At 47.2% G+C, this 20,713-nt stretch overlaps 1 protein-coding gene across 1 annotated transcript in view; it reads right to left on the bottom strand.

Annotated features, from left to right (window-relative positions):
* LOC140430948 (intestinal mucin-like protein) overlaps window positions 1–18,276 on the bottom strand; it is a 50,522-nt gene extending 32,246 nt beyond the window's left edge. Inside the window, exons 1-5 of the mRNA XM_072518782.1 lie at window positions 18,072–18,276; window positions 16,564–16,773; window positions 11,766–11,953; window positions 10,388–10,562; window positions 716–966 (exon numbers count right to left, since the gene is read on the bottom strand). Of these exons, the coding sequence (XP_072374883.1) occupies window positions 716–966; window positions 10,388–10,547 (411 nt within the window). The 5' untranslated portion in view covers window positions 10,548–10,562; window positions 11,766–11,953; window positions 16,564–16,773; window positions 18,072–18,276. The remainder of the gene's footprint in view (window positions 1–715; window positions 967–10,387; window positions 10,563–11,765; window positions 11,954–16,563; window positions 16,774–18,071) is intronic.
* Window positions 18,277–20,713: the final 2,437 nt, after the last annotated feature.

The following is a 20,713-nucleotide window of genomic DNA, read 5'->3' as shown; positions in this document are numbered from 1 at the left end:
TGGCGCATGCGCGGGAGCGTCAGCGGCCGCTGACAGTTTCCCACGCATGCGCAGTAGAGGGAGTCTCTTCCACCTTCGCCATGGTGGAGACCGAGGCGGAGGCGGAAGGGAAAGAGTGCCCCCACGGCACAGGCCCCCCCGCGGATTGGTGGGCCCCGATCGCGGGCCAGGCCACCGTGGGGGCACCCCCCGGGGTCAGATCGCCCCGCGCCCCCCCCAGGACCCCAGGCCTGCCCACACCGCCTTGTCCCGCCGGTAAGGTAGGTGATTTAATTTACGCCGGCGGGACAGGCAATTTATCGGCGGGACTTTGGCCCATCCGGGCCGGAGAATCGAGCGGGGGGGCCTGCCAACTGGCGCGGCGCGATTCCCGCCCCCACCGAATCTCCGGGGGGTTGGAGAATGTCGCCCCTTATGCTTCAGTGCAGTTGCATGGTTCTTGCAGTACTCTGGTAACTGGCTAAAGTGGCCCTTCTTATACCTAAAACCACTAAATAATAACATGCTGTGCTATCACGGAATCTCACAGCCAAGCACTCTTTTAGCAATAGTCCAGGGACATTGAGACCATTATGAGAGTGACCCCGCTGCCAGCTGAAATCCAATTGCAATACTTACTGATCAAGAGGACTCGCATGTGAAAATGCGAGTACTCTAAACCATGAGGGGAGCTGTCTAATTATTTTGGCATAAATGGAAATGCAGCAGTCCATACCTTTGTTTTTACAGTATCGTTGACAACCATCCGAATCAGCGTTATTATTGAAGATTTGTAAAATATTATGATGGCTTTGGGGCATGACAGATCTTTGTCATCATCACAGGAGTCGTCGTCTGCGAGAATCTTGAAACCTTCGATTATTTCGTTTAGCTGCTTCACCAGAATGTAAGTGCAGTTTCCTTGGAATGTGTAACCAGTTCCGTCAAATGTAAGGTAGTGACTGCCTCCCCATCCTGCGCAGACACCTGCAATTTCAAATCACATTCTGAGTTTCTGAGGAAATGTTTGATTCAAGTCAGATGTGGATTTAAAAAAAAAACATTTAGAGTACCCAATTCATTTTTTCCAATTAAGGGGCAATTTTAGCTTGGCTAATCCACCTAGCCTGCACATTTTTGGGTTGTGGGGGCTAAACCCACGCAAATACGGGGAGAATGTGCAAATTCCACACGGACAGTGACCCAGAGCCGGGATCGAGCCTGGGACCGCGACGCCGTGAGGCTGCAGTGCTACCATTGCGCCACCGTGCTGCCCCCCCAGATGTGGATTCTTAATCAACAAACTGAGTCAGTTAGATTTTTTTCACACCGAGACCAACAGTCTTATTTGAACCCATTCATCAACTCAGGCATGGGCCAGCGCAGATTTATAGGATGAAATTGGGCTCTTTGTATTTGTCGGTTTAGTAATTTGTGAAATTATTTGGCCACCAACAATTTATTTCTCATCTGGCAATAAACTGGCAGTCAGCTTGGCTCTGGTGGTCGCTTCAGAATCGGAATGCTCAGCACCTTAGAAAATAGTTAACGACAACTTATATTCATATGGCATCTTTGACGTAATCCTATGGTGCTTCTCAGAAGTATTATAAAACAAAGTATGACACCAAGCCTCTGTGAGATTAAGATTTCAATGTATCAGTAAGGGAATGTCAGATTGTCAGGGATGGTGCCTTTAAAATGGGATATTAAATTGACGTTAAAATGAGGCCCATCTGCCTGATTGGCCATAAAAGATCCTGAAGAATAACAGGTAGTTCTTTAAAATTCATTCCTCAACCAAACCACTAAAATACATGAACTATCTATTCACCACATTTTCAAGTTCGTGGAGACCTTGGACTATATTCTCTTGCCGCGCCCGCCGCGAGAACGCCACAGGCGAGCCGCGAACAATGTAAAACTCCATTGACCTCTGGCGGCATTCTCCGGTCACCAGGTGGACCCGGCCAGAGAATCCCACCCCTTTCTTTGTGCAAATTGGTTGCCATTTTTGCTTACACAACAAAGGTGATTTTACTTAAAAAAGTTTGCCAGATGTGACATATTTTGTGAGAACCTAAAAATGTGATTTAGAACTATATAATTTCAAGTTCTTCTTTCCTTTGTCATTCACAGACATAATGGGATGGAGGGCACAAGAGATGGGAAAATATTGACTTCTGGTGCGGCCATGTAGGGGTAGGTCGCACACTTGATAGCTCCCGCCTGTAACGGACTTTTGGACCTTTTTCCCCCGTTTGTTTTCGGATTTTATGGGATAAAGCAGTGAAGCGTGACACAGTATGGAAAAATCCCCCTCCGGTGTATGGAGAAGTGGACCAGAAGTGGCTGTGTGAGACGACAAAGTCCTATAAGGGAGACGCAAGCAGAGCTGGTAACACGGGAAAGCAGGCGGAGAGCAAGGGCCACGGGGAGATGGCACAGTGGTCGACGGAGCAGCTGGTGAAGTTTTTTGAGGATTGCTTCGTCAAGCTGAAGAAGGACACGCTGGACCCGATTAAGGCTTTGATTGATCAAGTGGTTCAGAATCAGGAAACCCACAGGAGAGTGATCCAGGAGGTTGAACAAAAGTTGTCTGAGCACGAGGAGTATATAACCGTGCTGGAAAGCAAGGTGGGGATGATGAACGACTGCCAGAAAAGAATGCAGGAGAAGCTGGAGGACCTGGCGAATGGTCCAGGAGGCAGAATCTCAGAATTGTTGGCCTCCCTGAAGGCAGTGAGGGATCGGATGCGAGGGCCTATGTGACGGACATGTTGGAGAAGTTGATGGGGGCTGGGGCGTTCCCTCGGCCCCTGGAATTGGACAGAGCGCACAGAGCCCTCGCGAGGAAGCCCAGAGCGAACGAACCGCCGAGGGCCATGATGGTACGTTTTCACCGTTTGATGGACAAGGAACACGTTTTGCGGTGGGCCAAGAAAGAACGGAGCAGCAAGTGGGAGAACTGTGAGTTGCGCATTTATCACGACGTGGGAGCGGATTTGGCCAAGAGACGAGCTGGGTTCAATCGGGCAAAAACAACCCTCTTTAAAAAGGGGGTGAAGTTCAGGATGCTATACCCAGCCAGCCTGTGGGTCATACATGAGGAACGGGACTTCTATTTTGAAACGCCAGACGAAGTATGGACCTTTATTAAAGAAATGAAGCTGGAGGCGAATTAAAAGACACTTAAGCCTTGGAGAAGTACTGTGGCCGCGATTTCTGGTGCTGGATTGTAAAATTTAAGTAGCCCTATGTGAAATAATGGGCTGTGTGGATGGTTAAAGGGCGATCTGTCTTGCAGGGACCTTGTTAGAGGGGGAGATGGGCTTTGAATTTAGTTCTGCTTTTTGGGTGACTAGTTTTCTAAAGTGATTTTTTTCTTCACAGTTTACTTTTCTGTTGTTTGTTTACTGGGGAATGTGATGCTTTTAAAATGTTTATTCATGTGGGGGGGGGGGGTGGTGAGAGGAGAGAAAAATAGGGAGACAGACTGTTTGGTGCCAGGGGTGGGAGCTATCAAGCCAGCATGGGTCAGCTGACTCTCGGAAGCACAGTGGAGGGTGGACAGGTGTTAAGCTGGAGCTTGACTTGGGGATTGGATTTTTAGTGTTGTTGCTAGGGGGGGAGGGGGGAGCTGCTTTGCTGACAGGGGAGGAACTGTTACTAGGGGACAAATGGGAGGTCGGGAACAGCGACAGCCCGAGTGGGGACTCGAGGAAGTGGAGGGCGCGAGCTCGAGGCTGGCCTAAAAAGGGTGATGGCTAGTCGGCAGGGGTGGGGGGGGGGGGTGGTGTTGGAAGCCCCCCATTCAGGCTGAACACATGGAATGTGAGAGGACTGAATGGGCCGGTCAAGAGGGCTCGCGTGTTCACGCATTTGAGAGAACTGAAGGCGGATGTGGCAATGCTACAAGAGACACACTTCAAGGTTACAGACCAGACGAGATTGAGAAAGGGGTGGGTTAGCCAAGTGTTCCACTCAGGACTGGATTCAAAGACCAGGGCGGTAGCGATCTTGATCAGCAAACGAGTGGCAATCTAGGCAGGGAGAATCGTGTCAGACAAGGGGGTAGGTACATAATGGTGAGTGGGAAGCTGCAGGGGGTGCGAGTGGTACTTGTGAACATATATGCTCCGAATTGTGACAACGTGGAATTTATGGGGCGGGTGTTAGGTAAGATCCCAGACTTTTAGAGTCATATAACCTGATCATGGGAGGGGACTTCAACACAGTCATTGATCCGGAATTCGACCGGTCAAAATCCAGGACAGGGAGGAGGCCGGCTGCGGCAAAGGAATTGAAGGGTTTTATGGAACAGATGGGGGGAGTTGACCCATGGAGGTTTGCACGGCCGAGGACGAAGGAGTTTTCCTTTTTTACACATGTCCACAAGGTATACTCTTGCATCAACTTTTTTGTTCTGAGCAGGGCGCTAATACCAAAAGTGGTGGATACTGAGTACTCGACAATTGCAGTGTCAGATCATGCCCCGCACTGAGTGGATCTACGGGTTAGTGTAGAGAGAGGGCAACGCCCGCTGTGGAGACTGGATGTGGGGTTGCTAGCGGACGAGGTGGTCTGTGGGCGTGTTAACAAGACCATCCAGAACTACTTGGAAACAAATGATACGGGGGAGGTCTCTACAGCGACGGTCTGGGAAGCTTTGAAGGCAGTGGTCAGAGGGGAATTAATCTCAATACAAGCCCACAGAGAAAAGGTGGAATGGGCTGATAGGGTTAGATTAGTGAGGAGATACTCCAGGTGGACAGGAGATACTCTGAGGCCCCGGACGCGGGGCTACCGAGGCAGCGGCGGATGTTACAGGTGGAGTTTGGGCTGTTGACCACAGGGAAAGCAGTGGAACAGTTGAGGAAGGCAAGGGGGGTGATCTATGAGTACGGGGAAAAGGCAAGCAGAATGTTGGCACACCAGCTCAGGAAAAGAAAGGCTGCCAGGGAGATAGGTAAAGTAAAGAGGAGAGATGGTAATACTGTCCTGGACCCAGCGGGGGTGAACGAGGTGTTTCAGGACTTTTATAGTAAATTATATGAGTCGGAACCCCTGGCTGGGGTGGAGGGGATGAGAATTTCTGGATCAGTTGAGGTTCCCGAGGGTGGAGGAGGACCTGGTGGAGGCGCTGGGAGCCCCAATTGAGATTGAGGAAATAATCAAGGGGCGAGAGGGCATGCAGTCGGGCAAGGCCCCAGGGCCTGACGGCTATCCGGTGGAATTCTAAAATAAGTTTTCAGAGATATTGAGCCCACTGCTGGTGAGGGCATTGAACGAAGCAAGAGAGAAGGGAGTCCTCCCCCCAACAATGTCACAGGCCTCGATTTCATTGATCTTGAAACAGGAGAAGGATCCAGAGCAATGCGGGTCATACAGGCCGATTTCTCTACTGAATGTGGATGCCAAACTGCTGGCTAAGATACTGGCCACAAGGATAGAGGACTGTGTCCCGGGGTGATATGGGAAGACCAGACGGGATTTGTTAAGGGCAGGCAACTCAAGGCCAATGTTCGAAGGCTTCTAAATGTTATTACGATGCCCTCAGAAGGAGAGGAGGCAGAGATGGTGACAGCGATGGATGCGGAGAAGGCTTTTGATCGGGTGGAGTGGAATTACCTGTGGGAGGCGCAGGGAAGGTTTGGGTTTGATGAGGGCTTTATTGACTGTGTGCGGTTGCTCTATCAGGCTGGTTTAGCACACTGGGCTAAATAGCTGGCTTTTAAAGCAGACCACCGGGTCTCGCTCTATGCAGATGATCTGCTCTTGTACATTTCGGACCTGTTGGAGGGGATGGGGGAAGTAATGCGAATCTTGGAGGAATTTGGCAATTTTTCGGGGTATAAATTGAACATGGGGAAAAGCGAGATGTTTGCGATCCAGGCAAGAGGGCAGGAGAAGAGACTGGGAGAGCTGCCGCTTAGAATGATAGGGAGGAGCTATTGATATCTGGGAATCCAGGTGGCCTGGAAATGGGAAGTACTACACAAGTTAAACCTATCCCGGTTGGTAGAACAAATGGAAGGGGACTTTAAGAGATGGGACATGCTCCCGCTGTCACTGGCGGGGAGGGTACAGACCGTGAAAATGACGGTCCTCCCCAGATTTCTGTTTGTCTTTCAGTGCCTCCCCATCTTCATCCCTAAGGCCTTATTCAAGTGGGTGAATAAGATTATTTTAGGCTTTGTGTGGGCGAGTAAAACCCCGTGAGTGCAGAAAGTGTTGCTGGCGTGCAGTCGGGGGGAGGGTGGGTTGGTGTTGCCGAACCTCTGCAATTACTACTGGGCGGCTAATATAGCCATGATCAGGAAGTGGGTAGCGGGGGAGGGGTCGGCATGGGAGCGGATGGAGGAGGCGTCATGCAAAGACACCAGTCTGGGAGCATTGGTAACGGCACCTCTGCCGTTCTCACCGGTCCGATACTCCATAAGTCCGGTAGTAGTGGCGGCTCTGAGGATCTGGGGGCAGTGGAGGAGATATAAGAGAGTGGAGGGAGCATCGATTTGGACCCCGATTTATAACAACTACAGGTTTGTACCGGGTAGATTAGATGGTGGGTTCCGGAATTGTCAGAGGGCAAGAATTAGAAGTATGGGGGATCTATTTATAGATGGGAGCTTTCCCAGCTTGAAAGCTTTGGAGGATAAATTTAAATTGCCAGCAGGGAATGGTTTTAGGTATTTGCAGGTGCGCGACTTCCTGAGAAAACAGGTGCCGGCCTTTCCGCTGCTGCCACCATGGGGGTTACAGGATAGTGCAGGTTCCAATACCTGGGTGGGAGAGGGGACGGTATCGGATATTTACCAGGAGTCTTCGGAGGTGGAGGAAACTCCGGTAGAGGAGCTTAAGGGCAAGTGGGAGGACGAGCTAGGAGGAGAGATAGAGGCGGGACTATGGGCGGATGCCCTAAGCAGGGTTAATACCTCCTCATTGTGCGCCAGGCTTAGCCTGATACAATTTAAGGTAGTCCACCGGGCACACATGACAGTGGCTAGGATGAGCAGGTTTTCGGGGTAGAAGATAGGTTTGCGAGGTGCGCGGGAAGCCCAGCAAATCATGTCCACATGTTTTGGGCATGCCCGAAGCTTAGAGGGTTTTGGCAGGGGTTTTGCTAAGGCAATGTCCACGGTGCTAAAAACACGGGTGGTGCCGAGTCCAGAGGTAGCGATCTTTGGAGTGTCGGAAGATCCGAGTTTTCAGGGGGCGAAAGAGGCCGACGTCCTGGCCTTTGCTTCCCTGGTAGCCCGGAGACGGATCTTATATTGTAGAGGGACTTGAAGCCCCCGAATGTAGAGACCTGGGTTAGTGACATGGCTGGGTTTCTCAGTCTTGAGAAAATAAAGTTTGCCTTAAGAGGGTCAATGTTAGGGTTCTCCCGGAGGTGGCAGCCCGGGTAATTTTCCCGGGGAACATTACAAATGCCAGCAGATGCAGTATTCCAAGGGGGGGGAGGGGGGCGGATTGTTGTTGTATGGTTGAGGCGTGTGAAGATTGGGCTGGGGGGGAAATGTTTATTTTACCATGTTGATGTCATTGTTTTTGTTACAAACATTTTCAAATACCTTGATTAAATATTATTTTAAAAAAAAGAAATGGGAAAATGTTATATTAAGGGTGGCACGGTGGCACGGTGGTTAGCACTGTTGCCTCACAGCAGCAGGGAGCCTGGTTCGGTTCTGACCTTGGGTGACTATCTCTGTGGAGTTTGCACGATCTCCCCATATCTGTGTGGGTTTCCACCCACAGTCCAAAGATGTGCAGGTTAGGTGGATTAGCCATGCTAAATTGACCCTTAGTGCCCAAAAGGTTAGGTGGAGTTATTGAGTTACGGGGATAGGGTGGAGATGTAGGCCTAGGTAGGGTGCTCTTTCAGAGGGTGGGTACAGACTCAATGGGCCAAATGGCCTCCTTCTGCACTATAGTGATTCTATGAATCTATGAATGCAGTAAGAAGAAGGCTTCTAAGATCGGAGTTAAAGAATAATCAAGCAAGGTAGAGTGTGCAAAGATTTCTTAATTAACATGCTAATCTGCTTTCTTATGAATTTTCTGGCTATGTTCTGAGAAAACAGCTGTTGGAAACTGCTGCTTTGCTCTCAGGAAATGAAGAAAGAGAGCAGGTGGTATTGCTGCCTCTCTCAGGTGTTAATGTAGCTAACACATGTTTCTTGCTCCTATCCCTCTCCTGTCAGCCAAGGGATTCAAGGATTTGTGCATTTGATTATTTTTCAACAGAAGAAAAATATGATGCAAACATTACATCAAATGTTGATCTTTCAATTTTGCATTAGTGAGAGAATTTTGGAGGCAAGATTTTTAAGTGGACTGTTGAAAAAATATTGGCCAGTGTGCATGTTTCTCGTCACCATTCCCACTGTTGGCGAGCATCATCAGGGTGGGAGGTGGACATTCTTGAGAACTTGTTCTCTACATTAATAAGCCCAATTAAGGTCATTAGAGTTTACTGAAAGCTCTTTGGTGGCCATGCTCACACTTTACACCCTGGGTCATGGAGACAGATACTCAACAGGCAACCCCTACAAATGTGTTGGATGCATAAAAGGGACAAATGATGAGTAGTCCATTGTCACACAGATGCTATCAGGTAAGCGCAAGTTGCAAGAAGAGTGATCACTAAGCACTTGGGCAATCCAAGGGTTATCACCCTCCTGACATTGTGGGGCTATAAGAGTGGGCAAGGCTTCCAGACACAATTGGGAGCAACATCCTTAGCAGGAGAGCAGAGATCTGGGCATGAGGAGGGCAGAAGAGAAAGGAGAGGGGCAGGAAGACACTAGAATCTATATTTTCAATCTAGGCTGCACCACTGAAGGTGGAGCTACCTGGACATGTTAGAGGACCAGTGCGCCATGAGACTGCAAATATCCAGGCACTTAATCATGAGATTCATGCCTCATACAGAAGATCTCACACCTCGCAGAACTGTTCATTATGCCCAGCTAATAAGACACTATGGCTTTGAACTTCTTAACCTCTTGTTCCTTCCAAGGAGCAACAACAGGCTGTGGTGGTATCTTTCAAAAGGATTCACACCATTGCATCTCCTGGGTCACTGATGTTCTATTTGCGTAGGCTGGATAGTGTTTTCAATTCCAGTCATGGGGCTTTGCTGGCACAGAGGGTCACCTCTATCGCTGAATTTCCCCAGGGGCAGGGTGTCATCGATTGCACCCATGTGGTCATCAATGCACCGACTAACCAGCCAGTGAGATTCATCAACAGTAAGATATTTCATTCCCTCAATTCTCAACTGGTCTGTGACTACAACAGGGGTTCTTGCAGGCGTACGCTGGCGTTAGTGAAAGCTCCAATAACTCCTGCATCCTCTGGTAGTTGAAGCTGCTGCAGTGTTTCTAATAAGTTTATTAATGTCTACCTGTGACTTGTTGCCAAAATCCTCAGTATTAACTCCCTCCTATCCCAATTTAGTATCATCTCCAAATTTAGAAATTTTGATTCCAAAGCCCAAACTGTTAATGTAAACTGTGAACAGTCATGGTCCCAGCACTGATCCTTGCAGAAAACCACTTCCCACCTTCTGACACTCTGTATAACTACCCTTTACTCTCACTTTCTGCCATTAAACCAGCTAGAAATCCTGTCACTTGCCCTCTAACTCCACATTCTCTGATCTTATTCATTAGTTTAATATGGGGCACCTTATCAAAAGCCTTCTAATAATGCAGATAAATTACAGGACGGGTTATTCTACACCCCCCCTCCACGATGTTTTTCTTGGTGGCAGGAGGTGGCCCGCTATTGACTGGTGGTGGGGTCTTTGGGTCCCGCCGCTGTCAATGGATTTTCTCATTGAATCCACCTTCTGCCGTCGGGATACCTGCAAAGGGGTTCGCTGTTGGCGGGCCAGAAGATCCCGCTGGCAAGAATGGTGGGAAAATCCTCCCTGTATCTACCGCTGTACCACTGTCTACTGTCTGCTTTCTGCTCAAAAAAATTCAATCAAGTTGGTTAAGCAAGATTTTCTGCTTTGAAATCCATGCTGACTATTCATTATTATATTTCTCATGTTGAGATGTTCTTTCATTCTCTTCGATAGTAAGGGTCACCTTATAATAATAAGAATAATCTTTATTATTATCGCAAGTACGCTGACATATCTTTCCTGCCTCTGCTATAAAGCTGATTGGGCTATAATTCTGTGGACATATTCTGTCCCCTTTCTCAAATATAGGAATTACATTAGCTATACCTTTTTGTAATGAATTATTAAATATTAAGAATTTTGTATTGCAGGTAGTGGCAATTTATGCTGTGGAACAGAGAACCACAAGTTGCTGCCGCAATATGTTTCACCTCTGTGTCCTTGACATCACTATTTTAATTTTGGCAATTGAAGTATTTTGCCAATACTCACATTCACACTCAAAATGATAGCAACAGCCAGATTGGTCATAGATCTTTTTGGGTTTCATTCCACTTTGACAGGTAACAGGAGTGATATGTGGACATTTCAGTGGCATCACAGAAACAGTATTGTTCCCTGTACAGATTCCTATTGTACAATTGGCAAGCATCCAAGTTTCATTCACCTGTGGTTTGTGGAGACAAAAGGCAAATATTCAATTTTTAAAAATACGACTTGAGTAACATAGGATGGAACCTTATCAAAAATAGCAAAGTGTCAGTTCCAGCGAGAAAAACGGTGTGAATACCAGCAATGGCATCAGGGGTATTTCTCATGGAATTTGGAGCGCCTTTGCCAAAAGAAAAGTGTGAGCGTGGTTTACACATCATTCTGGTGGGGCGGGGCCTCTTAGAGCCAAGAGGCAGCTCCAAACGTATCGGGGCACCATCTTTAAAGGGTGCCCTAACGAGCGCCCATCCTGCATCTTGGGGGCTCTCCCCGCCCCCTCCACCCTGAAACTTCATTGCTGCTACCCCCCACCTCCCCACATTCATCACTGGCATCCCATCCCCCAATGTCCGCTCTCCCCCATCACCACACACACATGCAGCACCCGCCCATGCAATACCCTCTAGGGCCTGACAATGTCCCCTGGCACAAGCTGTGTGCGTGGGGGGGGGGGATCTCTTAAGTAAATGGACAGTACTGACGCCTCACTATAAGCCCCTTATTTCCTACCTTGACTGAGTGTCTTAATTACCTCCCACCATTACGCCCTTTCTACTTCACTTCTCCACGCCTTTGCTTCCTCCCTTTGTCCTCCCCCTTCACCACTGACTGACCCTTACTGGCCCTGGGATTCCACAAAAGCTGCCATCCTCCTGCTCCCCTCCCTTGTGCCACACGTCCAACCAGGAAAACCACTGACCTCAGACACAACCTCACAAAGCCAGTTGGTTCATACGACCATGAAACAAATATAAACAGAGTACAACGAGATTCCCGTGCGCCGCTGACTTTATGCTGAAGGTACCACTTCATTATAACAGTTTTACACCAACGAGTATTCATGGCATGCAAATGTATTATAAGTAGGAACCTGCCAATGACAGCATGAGGCTGCTAACATGTCGCTGACTTCATCTCTGCATTTCAACCTGCTGTTGGGAAACTGAAATCTTACATTGCACCAATCTCAATCACTCCACACACTTCATTTCCCTCTCTTAGTATCGCCTAAAATTCCCTGAAAAATAACACTCCCCAATCACCCACTGACTCAAATAACAATCTTAATTACTCCTAACTTTTTCCAAGATAAATTTATGAATGAAGGATTGATATGGATTATAGATAGGTCATTATGACTGGCATGTCCGCTACTTACACTTCTTGGAGGGTGCAGAGCTGGGCAGCCTTGTGGCGGTGCTGCTGTTGTTATGGATGCCTGTGTGCTTGGCAGAGATAATGTGGTGCTTCCACACGGTTCCACGTGCTTCACAATTTTACAGTTCTTCGAACAGAATGCAGAAAAACACCAGCCTGCCTTGTCTGTGGAATTGTATACTATCTCTCCTGGAAAGAAATGCAAATAGAAATATTCACTTGTAAGTTTGGAATGATTACATTAGTTCACTGATTAGTTAAAAGGTATACTGTCAAATCTTGCATTTCACTATTGCAACATGAATCTTAGGTTATAGGTTTACACCAGGAATTCCACAAACAGTGGCTGGAATTTCACTCTCAGCTGGGATTCCTGCCATCCAAGGCAGAAATGTCAGAGGCTTACTTGCTCCTGATCTGACAGCTTCCCAAATAGGCATTCAAAGGTCAGTGGGTTGCTAAGTGGCTCAAGTGAGACTTCTTGGGAGGAAGTCCTGCCTTCAACAGCTGCTGGTCAATCAGAGGGCTGTCAGCTCTCAAATGCCAGCAGCACGACTGAGGGTGGTAGCCACTGTTGGGACTGCATCCAGACCCCAAAAGTTATTGTCACTGGAACGAGATGTGTTGGTATATGGGCGGGGCCTCACCAAGGCCAGGCTGGTAAGCAACGAATGACGGAATTGGGACTGTGATGAACAGGCAGGGATGAAGGGAAATGTGGGCAGGGGAGTGGTGGCGATGAGACCTTTGGAAGACCCCTGAAGGGCTGAGGAAAGGGTCCCCTTTCCCCAACACAAACTCAAGTTGTTAAAGCTGCCTGGCATCACACATGGCCTGGGCCTCTGCCTGGCATGGAGAGGAGGGGGTGGGGAGAGGCCATTAGCTGGCCATTAATTGGATACTTAAGAGCAATAACAGGCCCACAGATAGGCCACCATATGCCACCTGCCCACCCTTGTGTAAAATTCAATGGCAGTCAAGTAGGCCATGGCATTGTACCGTTTTATGGCCCCCACTCATGTTCCAACCTGTCCCCAGGGGTGTACAATTCTGAGGTGCTGTCTGTGAAGTGCTTGTCCTTCCACATTGGGATGAGAGATACGATTGGGTGTTCAGTTATTGCAACCATTCTTAGCCTGAATGTTTCTCAGTGTGGGAGACTAGGGACACAATCTCCGGCAAAATTGTGACAGGCAAGAGAACAAGTGGGCCAGCTAGATAGCAGGAGGGGCCGAAATCAGGAACCACACCGGGCACCAATCGGTTTCTGATCTAACCAGCCCACTCCCTTTGGCGAGATGTGGATCCCGCCTCGGCATGGGGAGGAAGCAATGATCACCAATTCAGATCAGTTTCCATCCCATTCATGGGAAGGACCCCCTAGCGAATGGCCTCCCGTGATATCATCACCTCCCCAGTGAGTGGTCAGGTGTTCAGTACATCTAAAAACGTGAAGCTAGAGGAATGGCTGCTGCAGGATGCAAGGAGGTGAGTAGTCATCTTCGAAATCGGGCAGTCAGACCGGGGGACACCAAGGCCACTGCCCCACTGCTCGAGGGGGTGGGGATCCTCTCAGGGGGGACAGGCTGGGTCGGAGGGTGGGCTGTCATTGTTGCGGGGGTTTGCCCCTGGACTGGGAGGTGTGCTGTGCCCATGGGTCCAGCATGCCACCCCCCCAGATCTTGTATATCCATAACAGGGGTAGCTCTAGCTTCTGCCCGGCCGTCCCACTGAACACTCCCGGGATAGAGCCCAGTCCGTGGTAATATGGTTAAGGTCACTTCAACTCCCACTGACCATGGTGGCTGCGGGCCGCACAGCTAAAGACTATTGTTGATAGGGAATTCGCAATTCTAGTAATGTGAGCAGCTCCCAAGTGGATCACTGTAGGTACACATGCCATGTCGCAGGTGGTTGTTAGTGCCTAGCATCCCAATCAATCTGAGAGACCAGGAAACCTGGCTGAACTCCGGAAGCATCAACACCACAGAGGCAGCAGCCAACATTCTAACACCTAGGACTGGGGAGAGAACCAGCGGCAGGTCCAGGTAACGTTCCCAGCAGGTGCCTGGGGTTTTGGGTCCAGTGCCCAGGGGACCCTGTTGCGGCCGGGGGTGCATGTGCAGGATGGGTTGGATGGCACTCGGAGTGTTGGCAGGGGATCTGAGGGTGGGGAGGACTGGGGTTCCGTGAGCCCTGGAATGGAAGCCATAACTGTTCGTCACTGTCACACCCTTCTCCAATTCCTTACAGATATCACATTATGGATAATATTGTGGAAGCTGCCATCGTGATGTTGCTGGCAGGCCAGGTGGACAGACTCCAAAAAAGGCAGCGGCAGCAGTGTCGCCAGCGGCTCGAGGCGGCGGCCCATGTGCAGGGCCCTACCCTACACCCTGAGGACCCGGCCACACATCAGGCTGGGGAGGGACCCAGCGATGGCCCAAGGTGTACAGGCGTCGCTGGTCTTTTGAACAGATGATGGACAGCATGTGCTGCACGTAGAAGGCTCCGCCTCAACAAGAAGACAACACAGTATCTGTGCCATGTCCTTGTGAACTTGGCACCACATGGAGGAGGAGGACACCTGCTCCCAGTGCCCATCAAGGTCAATGCAGCCCTGAATATCTACGCTTCGGGATCATTCCAGGGCTCAAGCGGAGACTTGTGTGGCATATCCCAACCATTGCCCACATGTGCATCCGTGAAGTCGCGGATGCCATGTTTGTCCGGGTAGCACACTACATAAACTTTGACCTGGATGAAGCACAACAAGATGCAAGGGCAGCAGGATTCTCCACCATCACCGGAATGCCCCAGGTTCAGCGGGTGATAGATAGCACGTAAGTCGTCTTGCATGCATCGGGCAGTCTGGGAACACCCTTCATTAACAGGAAGGGGATCCACTCCCTGAACATTGAACTCGTGTGCGGCCATCACCTGAGATCATGCACATATGTGCACGCTTCCCGGGGAGTGTACATCCTGGGGCAGTTTGAGACCCCCAGCGTCGTCGAGGGACACCGCAGGGTGACCGGTTGGCTCTTGGGGGATAAGGGGTACCCGCTTAGGGCCTGGCTGATATGCAGTACGGAGGCCGGAGACCAATATGGAGACCTGATATAATGAGGCCCGTGATGGGGCTGTTTAGCACAGGGCTAAATCGCTGGCTTTTAAGGCAGGCCAGCAGCACGGTTCAATTCCCGTAACAGCCTCCCCGAACAGGCGCTGGAATGTGGCGACTAGGGGCTTTTCACAGTAACTTCATTTGAAGCCTACTTGTGACAATAAGCAATTTTCATTTTCATTTCATTTCATATGACCACCTGGGCTGTCACTGAGCGTTGCATTGGCTGCTGAAAATGCGGTTCCGATGCTTTGATCACTCCGGTGGTGCACAGCAGTACATCCCCCTGACTCACCTGCTTGGGGCTTTGTAATGGTCTGCTGTGCCCTCTACAACCTGGCACAGCGGGGGGGGGGGGGGGGGGGGGGGGGTGACATGTTGGAGGTGGAAGAGGAGGAACATGCAGCCACCTTCAGGGAGGAAGGTGAGGAGAAGCCATTGCAGGAAGGGCTGGAGGACAAACCTGCCGAGGCCCCATGGGACTAGCCGGGGCGTGGAGGACAGGTGGTGGCGAGAGTCAGACATGCCCAGAGGACCAGGGAGGCCCTGATTCTCACATTGGGGACATGGCTTCATCTGTCTTCACACCCTCACATCCCATCCCACCCACCCACCATCCCCCACCCGTGTCATAGAATCATTGAATTTACAGTGCAGAAGGAGGCCATTCGGCCCATCGAGTTGGAACCAGCCCTTGGAAAGAGCACCCTATCTAAGCCCACACCTCTACCCTATCCCCGTAACCCAGTAACCCAACCTATTTGCACACTAAGGACAATTTAGCATGGCCAATCCACCGAACCTGCACATCTTTGGACTGTGGGAGGAAACCGGAGCACCCGGAGGAGACCCACGCAGACATGGGGAGAACGTGCAGACTCTGCACAGACAGTGACCCAAGCCGGGAATCGAACCTGGGACCCTGGAGCTGTGAAGCACTAACCACTATGATGCTACAGTATGACAGAGTAACCATGAACCGGGAAAATATCCACCTGTAAATCCCAAATAATTTGATACAACATTGTTCACTTCAGAATTTAATTGTTTAAGAAATTCTCACTTTGGAGATGAAATAACTGCAAATCAGGCAATGAGCAAGGGCACCACAGTATTTCACCAAGCACAATGCAACTTGCGTAGATTGTGGGAGTGCTAAAGAAGATCGAAATTGGAAATAATGAGTCTTAACTACAGCATATATGGAAAATAAAATTGAAACTACCAATGGCCCAACATAACTTTGCCTCTCCAGTTAAATATTTCCATATTAAAAGCGCTGAACATCCCAAACTGAAAATTGTAAGCTCATAGAACCATAGAATTACTACTGTGCAGAAGGAGGCCATTCGGCCCGTTGAGTCTGCACCTACCCTGAACCTACCGCCCAGTCCCCTGCCCTTATCCCTGCAACCCCACCCAACCTGCATATCTATGGGCAATAAGGGGCAATCTAGCAAGGCCAGTCCACTTAAACTCCAAATCATTGGACTGTCGCAGGAAACCCGAGCACCCGGTGGAAATGCATGCAGACACGGGGAGAACGTAGAAACTCCACATAGTGGCCCAAGCAGAATTGACCCCGGGACCCTGGCGCTGTGAAGCAGCACTGATAGCCACTGGACCACTGTGCTGTCCTAAGAACTCCAGATTTTCAATACCTCATACTTACCGGGTGATAATATTTTTCCATTGACTATGCAGGAGCAACTTGTTGTTTCTGTCGTGCTGGGAGTTACTGTTACTGTTGTTGTTGTTTCGAGTGTAGTGCTGGGTGCTGTGGTGGTGTGACATTTTCCGGTGTACTTCAAAATTTCACAGCTCTTGGTGCAGAGAGTGAAATTACAGACGCCTGATTTACTTGAAGTTATGATAGCCTGTCCTGCAAGACAAAAGTATTTTAGGCATCTCGTGACAATTCTTTAGACAGCTATTATATTCATCGACACTTAAGTATACCGTTGACATTGTGTCTTGTTTTGAGATTTAAATGCTGAGAACATAGCTGGATGGAATAAAGAAAGAGGATATAAGTTAATAGTCATGGATATGGAAAATATAACTGCCAATATTAGACGCTCAAAATTTCATTAGGTCTTATCACATTCATCAATATTGTATTTGAAATATGTTGTGAATTCTTCATGCTGGTGTTTGAGTTTAGTTAATAAATGCAGACAGAACAATGTTGAATCAAGGTAAATGAGAGTGGTAAAGAGCAAAATGTATTGTGTACAGTCGGTCCATTATTGCAAAACACAAATGGGAGCAACACAGAAAAATGAGCAGACACAGTAAAATGTACAGCAATATTAAAATGAATATTGTTTCCCTGCCCAAACAAACAGACATGTGGAAATGTTTGATACAGCCTCACAATACCGAGATGTGTTTTAATAAATGAAGCACAGCATAGGGCTGAGAAATTAAATATACAAAATTCTCATTGTATTGTTTGTATTGTTTTGGTGAATTTTCAAATGGAGTTCAACTGTTATGCAGTGAACTGGAGCCTCAATCTGGGTGAATCATTGCAGTCAATTGTGATACATACTAGGTACATACTGATCCAGTCACTAAACACAGGTATTTTTGTGTTCAATGAACCAGAGCAAAGTAATAAGCAAAGACAGTTGCAGAATTTGTGTGCTCCTTTTTGTACAGGCGAGAGATTATAATGGAAATGCCAAATGTAAATATGCGCATAATCCCTGGAATTCAGTTCAGCAACAGTCCATTGACAGCACGTGGTCTCTCTATTGGTCAGTGCGACTGGGGAAACAAGCTGAAGTGAGCATCCTCTGTGGAAATATTTCGCATCTTTACCTCTTGCCATGAGATTGTGAATGTGAAATCTGGAAGAATAGTTTCTGATGTGGACATCAGGAAGATGTCGATTTTTCCACCATCTATTCTGACATTTCCAAACTTATGCAGCAGACACATCACTTTGGAAATAGGGAGATGGCAAGTTTAAAAGCAACTCTTTTTCCAAACATGGATGCAACATTAAATAAGAACATCCACCTTTTTTCAAACAATATCATGGAGAGGACTGGAGCTTCGCATCAATAATGTGAGTCAGGTTTTGCAGCCAATTATGCTACATCCTAGACAGGACTGTCAGTTTTCTGGTGTGATGAGTGATTATATCAGATTTTCAATATCTGATACACTTACCGGGTGATAATATTTCTCCGTTGACTGTGCAGGAGCAACTTGTTGTTTCTGTCGTGCTGGGAGTTACTGTTACTGTTGTTGTTGGTTCGAGTGTAGTGCTGGGTGCTGTGGTGGTGTGACACTTTCCGGTGTACTTCAAAATTTCACAGCTCTTCGTACAGAGAGTGAAATTACAGACGCCTGATTTACTTGAAGTTACGATAGCCTGTCCTGCAAGACAAAAGGCATGATAATATTTTAGGCATCTCATGGCAATTATCCAGGTATTTACTATATTTTAATAAGAATCTTTATTAGTGTCACAATGAGCTTACATTAACACTGCAATGAAGTTACTGTGATTAGACCTTGGCCGCCTGTTCGGGTACACTCAGGGAGAATTCAGAATGTCCAGTTCGCCTAACAAGCTTAATTACACATAAATATACAGGTAACAGCATCTCATATTTTGAGATTGAAGATCTAAGAATTAGTTTGTATGATTCAAGGGAATAAATTTAAACATCTGGTTAAGTAATGGATATGAAAAATAGAACTGCCTATATTAGAAATAAATATTTCATCAGCTCTAACAGCAGTCGTACCTCTGGTATTTGAATAATGTTGTGAATTCTTTGTTCTGATATTTGTGTTTGATTTATAAATGCAGTGAGTTCAATGTTCAAATAAGTTGAAAGAAAAAGTTATAGAGCTGAAAAATGCTGCAGAGTGGGTCCATTAGCACTTCACACATTAGTGAGCAAAGCAGAAATACGTGCCCACAGAGTAAAACTTGTTCATCCTTACACTAATTTCATTTCATTATCCAAACGTACAAACATGTGGACATGTTTGATCCAGTCATAAAACACAGGTATTTGTTTGATCAATGAAGCAGAGAAAAGGGATGAGCAAAGAAACATTTGTGGGGTCCTTTTTGATCATGCAAGTATTTATTTTGCAAATGTCAAATGTAAATTCGAGCACAATCGCTGGGATTCAGTTTAGCAACAGTCCATTGACAGCATGTGGTCTCTCTATTGGTCAGTGGGACTGGGGAAACAAGCTGAAGTGAGCATCCTCTGTGGAAATATTTAGCATTTTAATTCTTGCCATATGATTGTGAATTTGTAATCTGGGATAATAGTTTCAGACCTGGAGGGCAGGAATATGTCGATTTTTCACAGTCTATTCTGACATTTCCAAACTTATGTCACGGACCGAGCACTTTGGGAAATAGGGAGATGGCAAGTTTGAATGCAAATATTTTCCAAAAATATATGCAACATGAGACATGAACATCCACCTTATTTCAAACAATATAATGGAAAGGACTGGAGCTTCACATCAATAATGCGAGTCAGGTTTTGCAGCCAATTATGCTAGATCGTAGACAGGTCTGTCAGGTTTCTGGTGTGTTGAGCGATTATATCAGATTTTCAATATCTGACACACTTACCAGGTGATAATATTTCTCCGTTGACTGTGCAGGAGCAACTTGTTGTTTCTGTCGTGCTGGGAGTTACTGTTACTGTAGTTGTTTCGAGTGTAGTGCTGGGTGCTGTGGTGGTGTGACATTTTCCGGTGTACTTCAAAATTTCACAGCTCTTCGTACATAGAGTGAAATTACAGACGCCTGATTTACTTGAAGTTACGATAGCCTGTCCTGCAAGACAAAAGGCATGATAATATTTTAGGCATCTCATGGCAATTATCCAGGTATTTACTATATTTTAATAAGAATCTTTATTAGTGTCACAATGAGCTTACATTAACACTGCAATGAAGTTACTGTGATTAGATCTTGGCCGCCTGTTCGGGTACACTGAGGGAGAATTCAGAATGTCCAATTCACCTAACAAGCTTAATTACACATAAATATACAGGTAACAGCATCTCATATTTTGAGATTGAAGATCTCAGAATTAGTTTGTATGATTCAAGGGAATAAATTTACACATCTGGTTAAGTAATGGATATGAAAAATAGAACTGCCTATATTAGAAGCTCAATATTTCATCAGCTCTAACAGCAGTCGTACCTCTGGTATTTGAATAATGTTGTGAATTCTTTGTTCTGATATTTGTGTTTGATTTATAAATGCAGTGAGTTCAATGTTCAAACAAGTTAAAAGAAAAAGTTATAGAGCTGAAAAATGGTTCCATTAGCACTTCACACATTAGTGAGCAAAGCAGAATATGTGCCCACAGAGTAAAACGTGTCCCTTCTTACACCAATTTCATTTCAGTGTCCAAACGTACAAATATATGGACATGTTTGATCCAGTCATAAAACACAGATATTTGTTTGATCAATGAAGCAGAGCAAAGGGATGAGCAAAGAAAGATTTGTGGGGTCCTTTTTGAACATGCAAGTATTTATTTTGCAAATGTCAAATGTAAATTCGAGCACAATCGCTGGGATTCAGTTTAGCAACAGTCCATTGACAGCATGTTGTCTCTCAATTTGTCAGTGGGACTCAAGGAAACAAGCAGAGGTGAGAATTGTTGAGAACAGTTGCCATGTGATTGTGAATGTGAAGTCTGGGATAATAGTTTCAGATGTGGAGAACAGGAAGATGTCGATTTCTCGATGAGCATCTTCTGGCATTTACAAACTTGTGTAGCAGACAGATCACTCTGGGGAATGGGGAGATGGCAAGT

Source organism: Scyliorhinus torazame, chromosome 10 (assembly GCF_047496885.1).
Source record: "Scyliorhinus torazame isolate Kashiwa2021f chromosome 10, sScyTor2.1, whole genome shotgun sequence".
NCBI lineage: Eukaryota > Metazoa > Chordata > Chondrichthyes > Carcharhiniformes > Scyliorhinidae > Scyliorhinus > Scyliorhinus torazame.
This window is presented reverse-complemented; position numbering and strand designations above follow the sequence as displayed.